Source organism: Ascidia mentula, chromosome 9 (assembly GCF_947561715.1).
Source record: "Ascidia mentula chromosome 9, kaAscMent1.1, whole genome shotgun sequence".
Lineage (NCBI taxonomy): Eukaryota > Metazoa > Chordata > Ascidiacea > Phlebobranchia > Ascidiidae > Ascidia > Ascidia mentula.
The window spans coordinates 14,870,268-14,884,901 of NC_138574.1; the positions used below are offsets into that span (position 1 = coordinate 14,870,268).

Genomic DNA, 14,634 nt, shown 5'->3' on the forward strand with positions numbered 1-14,634 from the left:
TGCAAGCATAGCACAGGCAATAAACCTAATTTTAAATGTTGTTCGAAAAAAATAATGATTAAATGTACAATTTGCAGGCTAGCACAAGGAGCAAAAAAAAACAATGTTACCCAGCTAGGCAGTAAGTTTGTAACCAAATACCTCTAACAATGGAAATCTAAGCACAGTTTTCTGTATAACTTTTTTGTGTTTATCCGTCCATATACCATTGACCTCAAATATGATGGACTTCAGTAGTGACATTGCTACACTGGAAGAAGATATCCAAGATTTCAACATTGAAAAAGATGTCCGCACTAGCCTTAAGGTATTGATAACCTCTTACTTTAATGGACATAAAGATTAAATGTATGTTTTGATGTTGATGTTTAATGTGGTTGATTTGCAAGTTTTTGTTCTAAACAATGTGAGTATCAATATCCAAATGTGTTAATTTTAACCAAACCCACTTAAAGTTTTAATTTTGTGAATTGCATCATTGGTATTTTGTTAAAATATTTTGCACATGTTATAACTTCTATTAAAAAGCTTTTCCAAACTATGCAGAATTGTCAGATGTACTGAAATGTTTGTGAGTTAATGGTTGGATTTGATGGTTTTTTGTAGACTCAAGAGGAATTGGATCGACTAACGGTCGATGAGACATTGAATGACATTGACCGGGCTGTGTTTATTCTGAGGTTAGACAAATATTGATCTTAAATATTTGCTTACATATATTTGTTTGTTTTATTCAACGAATCATGGTAAAACGTGAATTTGTATTTTCTGTTCATCCTTCCAAAAGTGAAAAACAAAAATATTTCTGAACACAAACTTGGACTTGATTTTTTCCGATAATTGTGTTATTTGAAAAAATAGTTTATTTCTTTGCAATATAACAGTTGGCTGGTAGTAAATTAAGTTACTTTTCCCCTCAAGAAAATGCAAAACAGACAATAATATTGTGTTTGCTTGCACTTGTCATTTGTGAAGAAGAATATGCTTAGTAATGCAAATTTCAGTCTGTGATGAATAATCAGATTTTAAATTAACCCTGGTAAAGTGCAGCAACCTGAGTTGCCGGCAATGTGTTGGAAGACATTCGAAGTTAAGTTGTAACCTCAGTCAGTTGTCCCAAACAAAAGAAGCTTTTTCTACCCAGACAATAAGATAGTGTGACCGACACCAAAGATTGTCCTTTTTCCTATCCCAGCTACTGAATGCTGACAACAGACTAATAGTTTGGTCTTGTGTATCCATTATCTCCTTATATCAACTCCACACTCTATATATTTATTAACTTAGAGTTCAGATAATTTTTGTTCCCATCATGGGTTTATGTGAAACATGGTTAAATGTAACAAAAAACAACATTTTTGTACCTTCTACTATGTTGAGGTTTGATTTTCTAATAATCTTGCAAGAAAACCTAACTTGTAGATCCTATCAAATCAGCCCAGGCATAAATATGTTTCTGAGTAAGTCTTAGTAAAAGTTAGAATAGTCAAGTTTTTTGCTTGCGCCATGAATACCAAATGTCCAAGTTCCTGGCAATATTACTTATTTAGATTTGTTTAAAAGTTTGACACAGCTATTTACTGACCAAAGAGCTTTACATTTGGATAAATATTACAACAAGCGATGGTGAAAACTTTTTTATTTTTTAAAATTTTATTACTTTATGTGTTGGCCCCTAGTCCAGGGGGCAGGACTTGTTGGTTTCGCCGTACACCGATCTTGTGCGTTCATCGTTAACGGCGCCCTTTTGGCTATTACGCCTCATGCATTGAAATTTAAACACAGTTTTTCGATACTCGATGACGTCATAGTAAATTATGACATCAAAATATATCCGCTCCTACTGGAAAAATGAAAACTAAGCGCTTATGGTTGGCGTAAACATGTAATCATCATTTAATCTTTACAGCTCCGGGCAAGAAGTTCAATCTGTGAGTGTGATTCGACATCTTCCTAAATTAATTCGAGGTTGGCAGAATGAGTGCATCAGGAGGGTCATACCTAAAGTCAAGGAGTTACTGCACACTGCAGGTAAAAGGGAATTTTTCTTCAAAAACAATCATTTGTTCTCTAAAGCATAAGCTAAACACAACAAAGCATGACTCATTGGAATTACTATTAGTCAATCGTAAAGCAAATGATCCCAATTTATTTGTTTGGATATTCAACAGTACTCTATGTAATAAATAAGGTTATAACAACAACAGGAATGGTTTGACTTAGAAAACAATAAGTCATAGTGGTGGTGGTTGTGAAACAAGATTAGGCTTAATGGCTGATTTTCAGCTTAGTTTCCTCATATAAATGGACATTTAGGAGTTAAATCCACTATGCCCTGAGCCAAGGTCAAGTGTAGACAGGCCAAGGTCACCACACAAAAAGTTAAAGCAACATGCGTCTGGGTGGACGGAGCATTATGCCTTGTTGACATAGTTGAGATATGTGATGCCCTCTCTCAAAGATGGTTCGTGGTGATATTGAGTACTTACACTCCTCTCTTCATGTTTACACAGGCTTGGATGCCCAGATGTGCGCCACTGAAGTATTCACCACCGTAGCCAAAGATGAACTCCTGCCAGTTCCAGTTTACACACAACATTTTCTTCGAACCATCATAACTAATGTCAACACAAAAGACCCAAGTATGTACTTACTTGTCTTGGTAATATACAAGCATGTCTTCAATAAAAGACTTTCAAACAAAACCGGTTAAAATGAACTAAGTTCTTGTTTTTGGCTAAAATCCACAATATTTTCAGTCAAAAAACAAGCGAATGTTGCAAAATTAAAAAAGTAATTTTTAGTGCTCCAAACTTTCTTTGTTGAAATTTTCTCATGGTAAAATGTAGTTTAAAAACTGTATTGAGGGAATCCACTCAATAAACCCTCTCTTGATAGGTAGTTTGTTGTTAAATGCAGTTGCTTCTAACGCCTGGCTTGACACACTTATCACTGTGATTAACTACATGCCCCGAGAAACAGTTCGAAGAGAAGTTCTGGGTCTTGCCATTGCTAAAGGACAACTCTCCCAATCTACAGCATCACGCTTGTCATGTTGTTCAATACTGGGAGCTGTTTGTTCCAAGTTTGATGCCCACATGTAAGCCCTGCTTTTCGTAGTGTTGACTACTCACATTATCCATTGCTTGCTGTTCGAATGTGTGTTATTGTGGAAGTAAACAACAAAATACAACAACTGAAATAATTTAATTGTGTTTTTCCCGGTCGTAAAATGTCAGTAAATGGATTTTGTAAACATAAACACAATTTTCTTGTTTCCCATTGTTTTGTCATAATATCCTGTCTCTGATCCTGAACTTGTTTTCGTTTAAACCGATTGTCTTCATTCCAGTGTGAAGAAGGATATTGTGCACACGGTGAAGCAGCTTTGCCAGGATGTGGAGCACAACGTTCGAGCCTGTATGTGTAATCATCTACACACTGTGGCAGCATCGTTGGGGTTCGTTGCATTTCAAAATTGTTAAAGAGCTTTGGTATTTTTACCAATTAAAATTTGTATTTCGGAGTTTAAAAAACCGAAGATTAGACAAAACATATTTTTAATACACGCAATGATTCCAGCACTAATGCTACAACACGAATATATTAGGTTCAGGGAGTGTGCTTTTATGGCTCAGCACCTTAAACGTTGTTAACGGGGTTTCGTGTATATAAGGTAGGAATTACACATTCCCACAACGGTTCCTTTGTTTACTAACCCTTGAATAAAGATTTCAACACTTGGTATTTGAGCCTGTCTTGAAGGGTGTTGAGTTGATTAAAACCTGAGGTTAAAATTAAGCTGTGGATCGTAGTGTTTCGACCTGTAAAGTTTCAATAATTTCCACAAGTTTAAAAACATATGCGGATAATCGGGTACGGATTACTACGGATTGAGGCTGATGTCAAATATGAAGTTATTCTGACAATGGTTTATCAGCACTTGCCACACACACACCCTCCAATCATGGCTTGCTTCAATAATGAGAACAATGGAACCCTTCGAAATTGACTTTCAGTTTTAAGAATAAAAATATTGGCACTTGATCAATAGACGTTAGTCGTAATCACTGTGTAATTGGTGTAGAGATCTCGGAAAAAGTTTTCAAACATACACGTCATTAAAGAGACCTTATTAGTCGAAACAGTGGCCAAAAATGTTTGCGTCAGCATGAAATCCCCTTGATATGGTGGCAACACTACTAGCTTGCTTCCATCTGATGTGTTTTTAGCGATGTTTGAGAAAATAAGTCACCACTTCTCACCTGTCGATCCTCCACCGTCTCGCTTGTATATACAAGCTATGTTTGATGTGGCACTCACCACTTGCCATTAGCGTAACGATATCCACTGTGCCAACTCTGATTCTGGTTTGATACCTCAAGTTTCCACGAAAACACCTCCGCACTGGACGACCTGCTGAGCGTATAACATGGGCCATCAAACTTTTAACAAAGGGTCACGTATACATTTGGGAATCCGGGGCCGGATACATGTTCAAGTCAAGATTAGATTATTTCTTACCAAAATGGTCTCTTTGTAGTTGGTGTATAAAAGCAATAATTCCCAAGTTAATTTCGGTGCCAAAAAGCAGGATCTTAACAAGATAACAAGAGGTCCTGTAACGTAGTGACGTAACCAAAACAGTGGGCTGCAAACAGCTTTAGTTTGCGCTTCGGGGGTTGAACTTTTTGTTTTGGCGCCCTGATGGTGTCTCGCACATTTGTTTGCAAATTTACCTCAGTTTCCGTTGTGCAACTTCAAACCCCACTGGAGGCGATATTGTTTTTTCGAGTCCCCTATAGCAGTGATTTCCAACCTTTTTATGCACTTGGAGGTAAAATAATTTTGACGCGTACCACCTAGTTGAGTGTTACACAGTAACCTGGTGGATGAAGTAACGAACATTTTGGGATCACTTGCGAATTTTTAAATTCGAACTATATCCGCAAATTACGGATAGGTGCTCGCGCACCACCCAGAATGCCGTCGCGTACCACTAGTGACTGAATTAATGCAGCTTTGATCCAGTTCTGGAACCGCTCTGTTACCATTGTTCCAGACAAAACCTTACAGTTTACATAAACGTGATGTCAATATTGTCATACCGACTTGGGGTGAAGTTTTCCTGTGTTTTTTATTCTCCCCGTCCATCAACTCCTGAGAGTTGTCATGAAACATCAAGTGGAAAATAAACAAAAATCCCGACTTAATACTCGAATGTGTCTCGTCATCACGACCCGACCACGCCTCATAAAAAACGTTTTGATGGCGGGATGTCAAGGAAATGAAATCTAAATTTTATTCTGTTTCTGTGTTCTCTCGTTTTTCAAAGTTTTAAAAATTATCAATAACGTTACGTGATTTTGTAGCGTTTTCAAATGAGTTCACCGAATCGTTCATGCACAGCATGTTGGGCAATTTGTCATTGGAAAGTTGCATTGCCATTGTTTGTTTGGACACTGCGCAACTTATACTGCAACATAACCCTTGTGGAAGAAAATAAAATTGTTTAAATCAAGATGTTTAGGATTGGAGTCGGCAAATTTATTGCAAACATAGAAAAATCGAATTTATTCAAATAGATTTTTGATTTAATTTACTTTTATATTTTTTACATATACTGTTTGCAATAAACTAGCTGACTTCAATCCGAAGCATCTTGTTTTACACAATTTATAATCCTTATTTTAATATATTGGTGTAATAAGACACTGTCTAATCGACGACTAGATTCTGCCTAAACTAAAAGCAACCAACCTTGTGGAAGAAAAAATATTTCATCACAATTACTCTCCAACTCAAAACATGATTAAATTCCTCCAGGATGGAAGAGACGCGGAAACTTCTCCTGGATGAAGTTCTGGAGCTTGCAGGAGACGAGGAAAGTCAGGTCCGGGAAGCAGCACTGGAAGCTCTCCTCAATATGACGAATCTCCTCGATGACGGTTTGTTTTATTTCTATGTTTATATGTGTGTGACGTCATTTACGTGATCCTCCCTTGCGATGCGATTGCACAGAACACTTCTGCGTTGTGTAATTCGCAAGGTTACACAACATAACAAACAGTAATCGTGTAGATGTATTTTATCGCGCAGATTCATTGCAAACCCTGTTGTTGGAAATAAATTTATTTAAATAAGATTGAAAACACATGAAAGATTTAATCATGTTAAATTTCCAATATGGACACGAACAGATTGTCGTTTTCAGCGAAAATACAAGAAATATGTCCTAAATATATCGCACAGGCGGTTTACCCTGTTTTGAAAAACATTTAAAGTTGGCATCCAACGTAACATCGTCCTTTCACTATTTGTGGGATCTGCGGTACCTCTGGTATTGATTAATAAAGGTTTGGTTTTACAAATTGAAACCCTGACGTTCTTGAACATATTTGACGATCTGTCAAGTTGTTTGTCATGATGTGCGTCAGAAGATGATGTTTATTTAATATTTGCAGCGTCACCAACTTTCATTCTGACCCGATATTTATTTAACCAACGCAACCGACCCTTAAACAAATATAAACACCACAAGTATTTGGACGAAAGGTTAATTTCCAGCTGGAACTAACAACAATATAACGAAGCAACGACAATAGTTTTGTTGGGTCAGCGTTGAAGTTCATTTTGTTTGAACCGATATTTCAGAATGCCTGCCTGTCTAATGGAAGCGTAGAAGGTCGGAATCCTAATCTATAGCAAGCGTTACTTTAACGTAAAACAAAATATTTTTTGTTAAAACTGACGTCACTGTGGCATTTTACCCTACTGAAATTTTTCGTGACCCGTTTAAACATTCGCACACGCGGTTGTGTATCGTGGGTTTCACCAATATCGACATTTTCTATCCGCAGAATGCCTAACCCAGAGTGTGGTTCCGTTGGTGTGCAAGTTCTGTCAGCTGTCAGTACAGAGTGAGGACCACACGCTTATGTTCGTGGCGAGAGAGTTCGGGAGGATTTGCTGCAACATGACAAGTGAGTTATCGACTTCTACACGAGACGTGTGACGTAACATTACCTAAACGCTTGTTTCAACCAGAAGTGGAAAGTTGTGTTCAAGAAATTAAATGAAACACTTTTAACCCCAAAACGATTTAAGGACAATAGAACTTGGAACAAACAAAAAGTATTAAAACTATGAAAGAAAAGTGGTTTCAAATTATTCATGAATCAACTCGCTGTATTAAAGTTGTTTAAGTCTCATTCCATTTGTTTGAAAGCCACTTTCTCAGTTACACTCTGTACACTTGCGTTGCTAAATCTTGAAATTTCTGCGCTTCATTTAAAACGATTTAACAAGTTTCAAATCGATTATCGTGACAGCGTTCATCTTTAGTGAAAAACTAGTTCGTTACCTTGGCTATACTTTTCAACGCGTTTGAAGGTATTCAAACTTATTTTCATATGTTACGTCACTTCCTGTACAGGGCGTTGTATTTTGTCACGTGACTTATCAACTCCTAAATAATTCTTTGCGTTTTTTTGTTCCTCATCACAGAAAACTTCAATCAGGAGCAGCGATCTTGGCTCCTGGTGACCTTCCGCCATCTGTGTGCTCTGGGGCGCCCTCCATCGGACACCGGGTCACCTGAAGGTCAGGGTGACCTTTTGCCCGCCCCAATTTTGCCCCAAACACCCCTCCAACCCCCTCCTTCGCCAAACCGACCGAGCACTGAGAAATTGGAGGAATATGTTGAGTGCAGGAGGTTGTGCGCGTACAATTTCCCGGTGGGTAGATGGCGCTGTGGAGCTATGTGATTTAAAGTAACGAAATTTAAACATTCAACTCGACTGATTTTCCATTCAGGCCCTCACGTTATTCTGCACTCCCGACCCATTCGAGTCCGAACTTCTTCCGACCGCTTCGCTTCTATGTGGTGACAACGACCCGATGGTGAGAAAGCATTTTGCCGCCGGAATCCACGAGGTAACCGAATTATTTCCCGTTCAATGTGTGGCGAATGGTGTTGAGTTGCAAAAGGTAATTTGTAAACGCAGAAGTATTAGCTGCCTTCTCCAGGCATAGCAAGGCAGGATTGCACCACTGCGCAGATCCTTTATATTTGGCGATCTTAGCTCTCGTATCGAGATCGTTAGGTTCACTGGCACCGCAGCCAAGTTTAATCGTCCAGTTTTTCCGACAATGTTAATTGCACACGTACAAGCACGAGTAGCTTTGGGTTTAAAGGTGGTTCAATGGATAATAAGGCGGCGCCGAGGTCCAGATTATTGAAGATCTGGGGTCGCCTAAATCTCGAAATGTTGACAAGTTTCTATTTCTGCTAGATGTAATACTTCTACTTTTTCTACCTGACCAGGTTGCCCAGGCGTTGGAAGCTCACGCCCACCTCATCCATAATCACCTGGTGACGTTACTACGCGAGAAGAACATCCCTGCTGTCCTGGAAGCTTGTTTAAAGAGGTTGCCGGATACTCTGACTGCAGTGGTGGTGAGAGGGAATCTCATTGATAACCAGGTATTTCATATGTTGTTGTGTGGAGAAGGTTTAATACGTAATTACCAAAGGTTTTTATCCTGTTTCACAACATGGCAAGAGATCATTATTTGATAGAGGGTAATTGGGGTCGTCGTACGTCCGGGATTTGGCTGAAAAAGGGTGGAAATGTAAACAATGTCGAAATGTCAGGGGTTTTGAATATATTAACAGTCGACACACCCTGCACTGTAAAAAAGTCTTTGCCGAGATGTTGTCGAATTTTTGTTTTATTTCGACAAAATTTGTCAAGATAATTAACATAACTCGGTTCGGATTTGTGTTTTTACGGTAATTCTGGGATAATCGCTTAGCAACTTTTGTTTGTTGTTTGTAAGTTTTGAACTATGGTGTTTATTAACAATGTTCTTCATGTTACGGCTTTTGTTTTAAAATATCAAAAAACTCTCTTTTCAGCCCCATGGAGTGACTGAGTTGATCGGTGCGCTCCTTGCCGCCATCTCGCGGTTAGAGCAACAGTGGCCATCCGCATGGCGCCCTCTAGAGACGTTGGTAACCCACTTGCGCCGTCTACCGGACGTGTTAACTTCGGATCAGATCTATTATAAGTTCGTTCCTGTCGTTTTTAAGCTGCTCACCACAAACGTGAGTGACCAACATTAAATATTGATGGGAAGTGAATTAAACTTGACCTTATCTTTGACTTTGGCAGGGTGAAAAAGTATCTTGAATTTTAAAATCGTTATTTTTGCATTTTCTGCTTTGATTATACTTAAAACGAGTAAAATGTGGTAATTAAGAAAAATAATGATTAAAACCGAAGAGTTTTGTTTAAAATTACAATTTGATGAAAACTTTTTTTGTAAATCTGAATATCTTGATACATGTGCAGAGATATCTTCCCGTTCGCGAAGCCGCGGCATCCACTGTGTGTGTATTCATACGTCACAATAAGAAACAAACATTACGGAACGAGATGTGCGACAGACTTATACAAGGTGAGAAGTTTTTTATTCCTCTCTTGTTTTCATCCTGTGTAAGAGTGACATAGAAATCCTAATTATTCACGTATGATTTCTATGTTCAACATCCTGTGCTTCCGAGTGAACTTTTTTCTTTCCTCAGATCTTTGTTACGCCAGAAGTTTTCGGAACCGCCTGCTCTTCTTTGAGGCGTGTCGCCACATGATGGCGCTCTTCTCGCGTACTTTTTTCAAGGAGAATTTCTTTGAACACGTGTTGGTTTTATTCAACGACCCCGTGCCCAACGTCAGACTCTGCCTGTGCAAAATCCTACCCAGGTTTGTTTCTTGCCTCCATTTTTCACATTCCCCTTTTTTTTAATTTATAATTGTACTCGTTGCTAATTTTTAAACGTGAAGCATTTCATTTATGACATAAACAATAGGTTATTTTTTGAAACCAAACAAAACACAACAAATAAATACATTATTTTTCAATAACAAACAACATAAGATTAGGAATAGATATTTTCAAAAAATCGGAAAAATTACAGATAGTTGAACAGAAACCATGAGTTTTCTGTAAAGCCAAACATTTGTACCACTGGTAACTTCAAAATACTATTCTGTTTTGTATTATTTCTTTTTATCTGCGTAACATAATTTCAAAAACTCTTTTCTAAATTTCTATAAAAATATTTCCTAACTTTAAATTGTTGTTTCTTCTCCAGCATGAAGGCGTTGTTGAAGTTGCCGAGAGATCGAGCTTTGCATGGTCAGCTTGAAAGCAGTGTGAGGAGGTTACTGTCCAGCGAGAAGGACCGCGACGTTTCATCCACGATTCGCGTCACTATTCTAGAACTCGACCGCACAGAAGTGTCCATGGAATCCGTAAGTCGACCCATTGGCATTTTTTCTTAAAAATACCACCTAGCCATGCCTTCAATGTTGTATTTGATAAGTTGATATACCTACAGATTAATTTCACACCAATTCACGCCAAAGTTTTGTCCAAACTTCTTTGCTTCAAGGTCGAATAGCAATCATTGTATTGTGGTGAACTACTGACAATGCCCCTGTTTTGACCTATTGGGTCTCATCAGTACAACTTTAGTGACTTACCAAAGATTCCGGTAAATTGTCAAGACTTCCACATTGTGTTCTTAACAAACGTCAATATCGTCTTTATCCCATAACCCGGAACCTTGTTGTCTCCAACTTGATTTCATCCCGTTTCTGTTTCTAGCTAACTCAACATCTTCTCCTGGATGCGGATCTTCAGGATCAGCGGAAGGAGGAGGAGGAGAGATTCCTCGTTGCTAAGGAAGAGAAAAGTCGGGATGAGGATGCGAGGTCTCATGTTGGAATAAATTTGCAATGTTTCGCTCATTTACACCGGACAAAAATTAACCATCATGCTTTAAAATTAAGTTTTGTGACAAAAACATGATGCTTCTGGTGCAGTGAACGGCACGGATTCTCGTGCTATAGGTGACGGCTCCATTTGGGGTCATTCTTTTCGTTAGGGGTCTGAATTTGTTCTCGAAAATGGGAACACAGATCGACAAAGTTTGAGAATCGCTTCGATTGGGGAACAATTTACAACTGTAATAACAAAATATAATAAACGCAGGTCTCTAAAAAGTCATGGCAGCAGCCACTCATCTTCATCCATGAACAAAACTCGGGAAAAGAAGTTGAAGAAACGAACAACTTCCTCCTTCCAGTCAAGCACAACGGCTTCAAGTCTGAAAGGTGGTTTGTATTTTCCTAACCTACATATTTCTTACGTAAACCTCATATGTTATCTTACTGTTAAAGGATTGTTTTTGGTTTTTGTATTTTTATATCTTCTCTGCATTCAGCACTCCAACCACTGCAATATATCCGTACTTACCATAGTAAAGTGTTGATCTGTTGTTTAAAAAATTACAATCGCTTTGTAAGCTTAACACTCAATTTTCGAAGAACAATTTGCTTCACTTGCGTCTTGCTGTCGGCTAAATTACGGTAAACGGCATGAGATGGATTGTAATTTGTGTTTAAATGAAAAAAAGTAGTTGCAACCTCAGTAAACACTCAAGTTATTCTCAACTATTTGCAGTCAACGGAAGCAAAGAAAAATCAAAATCCTTCCAGAATATTCCCTCCTCCAATTCCTCGTTTATTCAGGGAAAAGATGGAGTCATATCAAGTTCCAGTGGTAAGTTTCCCAAACACAGCTTGCTGAAGTTGGAATTGTGTTGTCTTTGCGAAGTTCAATACAAAAAAAAACTATTTTATTTTGTGTACAAGTGAAAATTCATTTTCAGTTTGGACAACTTTGTGACTTGTATATTTGACTAGAAACGATTTCCCACTGGGCCTTGAGTATTACCATTGTTCGTAGAAAATGTGGCGCCTGATTAAGAAATACCATTTCAAAGTTTGTTTGGCGCCAAAAAACTAAAGTTTTGAAATTGGTAGACTTAGGGGTTTAACCTCTTCTAATTGCCGGTCGGAATATGTGGCTTGGTCAAATATTTGCTCACAAAAAATGTGGTTCCTTGTTTGCTGCGATCGGCAAATCCTGCGATTTGGATCTAACACTAAAAAAGATCAAGGATCAGTGTTATAAACGGTCAACAAGTGCGTTCAATATTTCCAGGTGGTTCACTTTCCGTCCTCTACAACATGACCCCGACCAACGCCCATCCACCCCGTAATATCGTCAACCACTTCTCACACACTTATCTTACCGGAGCTGCAAGCACTGCGTCCCAGGGTCCTTCCACTGCTCTCGGTCATAAGGGGCCCCAGTACCCCGGGCATACCCTTAGTCAGTCCCGGAATTCTCCTTCTGCCCAGAGTTCCGCCTTTATGGGCTCTTTGACCCAATTGTCGTCATCAACCCAAGCACCCACTAAGCCATCAAGGTTTTTATGAATTTTATTCAACTTGTGATAACTGTTTTTGGGTTTTACAAAAGCAACATTTAATTTAAACATGAGCTGGAACAAACCTGTTGGTGTATGGAATTAATGTTGTATTCTGTTGTATTTTCATGTTTAAACTTGGATGCCATTAGTTGTTGCTTTGTTACAACACCTATATCGTGTTTATCCGTAGTTGCATTTGGTCCTCACTCAACCGATATTTTCATAACTGCACTTCATTGTTCCTTGTAAAAATCCATTAGGTTCGCAAGCTGCGTCAATTCTCCTCCATACGTTAGCACTGATCGGCAAGTAACGATTCTGTCAATCACGCCATTGCATGAAACATTACTGCGTTGTCGTTTAAAATTTGTGTTTTTATTTTTTTATCACAGAAAAAGCGAGCGTCGCAAAACCACCGACTTTTCCCATTCAACTCCGTCCCTCGATCCCTCAAGTAAGCGATATGTTGTAAACATTTCCTCACAACAATATTGTAGTAATAAGGTTGGATGACTTTGTGTTTTTGGGGGGAGACACTGGCGTCTTATGCGAGATGTTGGTTCTTAGAAGTCTCTGTCATCCAGCACTGCTCTTGTTCCATACATTTTCAATTGCACTCGTGTAATACCTGACATTGTAATTGGACTATTTTTCATATTTTTAGCAAACCCAGTACGTTGTGTAATAAACGCAAACTTATTTAAATTTCCAGCGATTGAACCTCGTACAAGGAAAGGAAGCACAGGGAGCGTTTCCTCCACCGGAAGTGGCGGGAGAATCCGAAGTTTACCCGCGTAATTTACCGCTGTTGTTCCTCTTGTTACTAAAGTTTAACCACAACGATCATACTGGCTTTTTTTGCCAAACCAACAAGGGCCAAATGTGGTGCTTTTGCACTTTGTTATTATTTGCTACGATAATCTAAAATTGTGTGCTTATTGCAGGGCAAAAATTGTCTTTTTTTGTTTGGGTCAATGACAAAACCAGCTTTTTTTTCAAATTTGCAGACGCAGAAAATCGACTGTGGGGAGTCCCCTGTCTTCGACCGGTAAAACTAAAAAAGACAAAAGCTCCAGATAGGGAAACTCCCGCTAGGAAAATGCGTCGTTGAAAAGTTGTTGGTCTGTACCAAGTTATCGAAACGAGAACAAGACAGTGACCCGCAAACCCGCGCGCTCGGGCGTCACCTTGCGTTTTTGTAGCATCGTTTTGAACCCCGCCTGGTGGCGCTGTGTGTAGCAAACGTACGGTTTCGTAGATTCTCAGGTTTCAGGCTTTTCGTCCATCTTTTATTATTGCTTTGTTCGTTGGTTTTACTTTTTTTTAGTTTATTTACCTAGCTCAGATTGCTTCGGAAGAAAGTCTGTCCATCCAATTCTCAAACATCCTTCGCAAAACATCCTACAAGATTTTGATGCCATCCTATGTTTGTTCGAGATTCCTTTAAACATTGGCTTCAACCGAAAACCTCACAACATTCCTGTTCATCTTCACGTGACTTCGAAATATTAACAAACATTTGAATATTTTGGTTTAAATGGATTCAGTTGTAATTTACTGTTGGATGTAATTCTTTTCATTGGAAACTGTACACAAGCATATGTTATTCGAAAACTGAGCCATTCCTAACATTTCCTTGGTTTTAATTAAGGGGGAAGTGTTCCTTGTATTTTTTACCTTGTACGAGACAAAATCTTATCATATTTTTTTACCTTTGGGTTCAAGTTCGTCTTAGTGACAAACTTAAACTTCACTGTTGACCAACAAGTTTCAAATAATTGTTTTTTATAATTCGCTTTGGGGTTTAGAACTCGATTCTTTGCCAAATTTCATTCAGAAATATTTGAAAAATGACGTTTGTGGCGTGACAATGGTGGAACTATGTTACCACTATTATTTATTTGTTTAAACGCGCCCATTGTCTACATTCTATTACGTCACACTCGGTTTAACTTGTTGCAAAGTTGACTATTCACATTACACACTGTATCGTATTCATGTTTGCCTTTCTCAACATATTGCGCCCTCTACCGGCCGAGACCCTTCCGTTCTATGAAGGCTGTGTTCGGTCACTCATGCGTGACGTGCCACCGAACTTTTCCACTGTATTTGCTGACGTCAGCAAATTTTCAATAAACAAAATCCGTTTATTTGCAGAAAGATTGTTCCCTTAGTTTTTTCAGAATCCCTCTGGTTTGCAGAAAGATTTGAGCAACCAAACCGCTCTTCACCATATGTGGTTGAATTGTAACCACTGCTCGGGGAGTTGCTGGTTACAGCATGTGCTGGAA

At 38.6% G+C, this 14,634-nt stretch overlaps 1 protein-coding gene across 1 annotated transcript; it reads left to right on the top strand.

Moving 5' to 3' along the window:
* The first annotated feature begins 83 nt into the window (after positions 1 to 83).
* On the top strand, positions 84 to 14,452 carry LOC145913246 (serine/threonine-protein phosphatase 4 regulatory subunit 4-like). Its single transcript, XM_083000837.1, has 22 exons — positions 84 to 307; positions 607 to 680; positions 1,910 to 2,031; positions 2,514 to 2,642; positions 2,920 to 3,100; positions 3,353 to 3,460; positions 5,827 to 5,948; positions 6,861 to 6,983; positions 7,507 to 7,736; positions 7,816 to 7,935; positions 8,327 to 8,485; positions 8,921 to 9,109; positions 9,357 to 9,462; positions 9,590 to 9,764; positions 10,157 to 10,316; positions 10,672 to 10,778; positions 11,059 to 11,180; positions 11,530 to 11,628; positions 12,073 to 12,340; positions 12,736 to 12,797; positions 13,056 to 13,137; positions 13,351 to 14,452. The coding sequence occupies exons 1-22, from the start codon at positions 221 to 223 to the stop codon at positions 13,421 to 13,423; spliced, it is 2,898 nt and encodes a 965-aa protein (XP_082856963.1). The 5' UTR covers positions 84 to 220; the 3' UTR covers positions 13,424 to 14,452.
* The last annotated feature ends 182 nt before the right edge of the window (positions 14,453 to 14,634 follow it).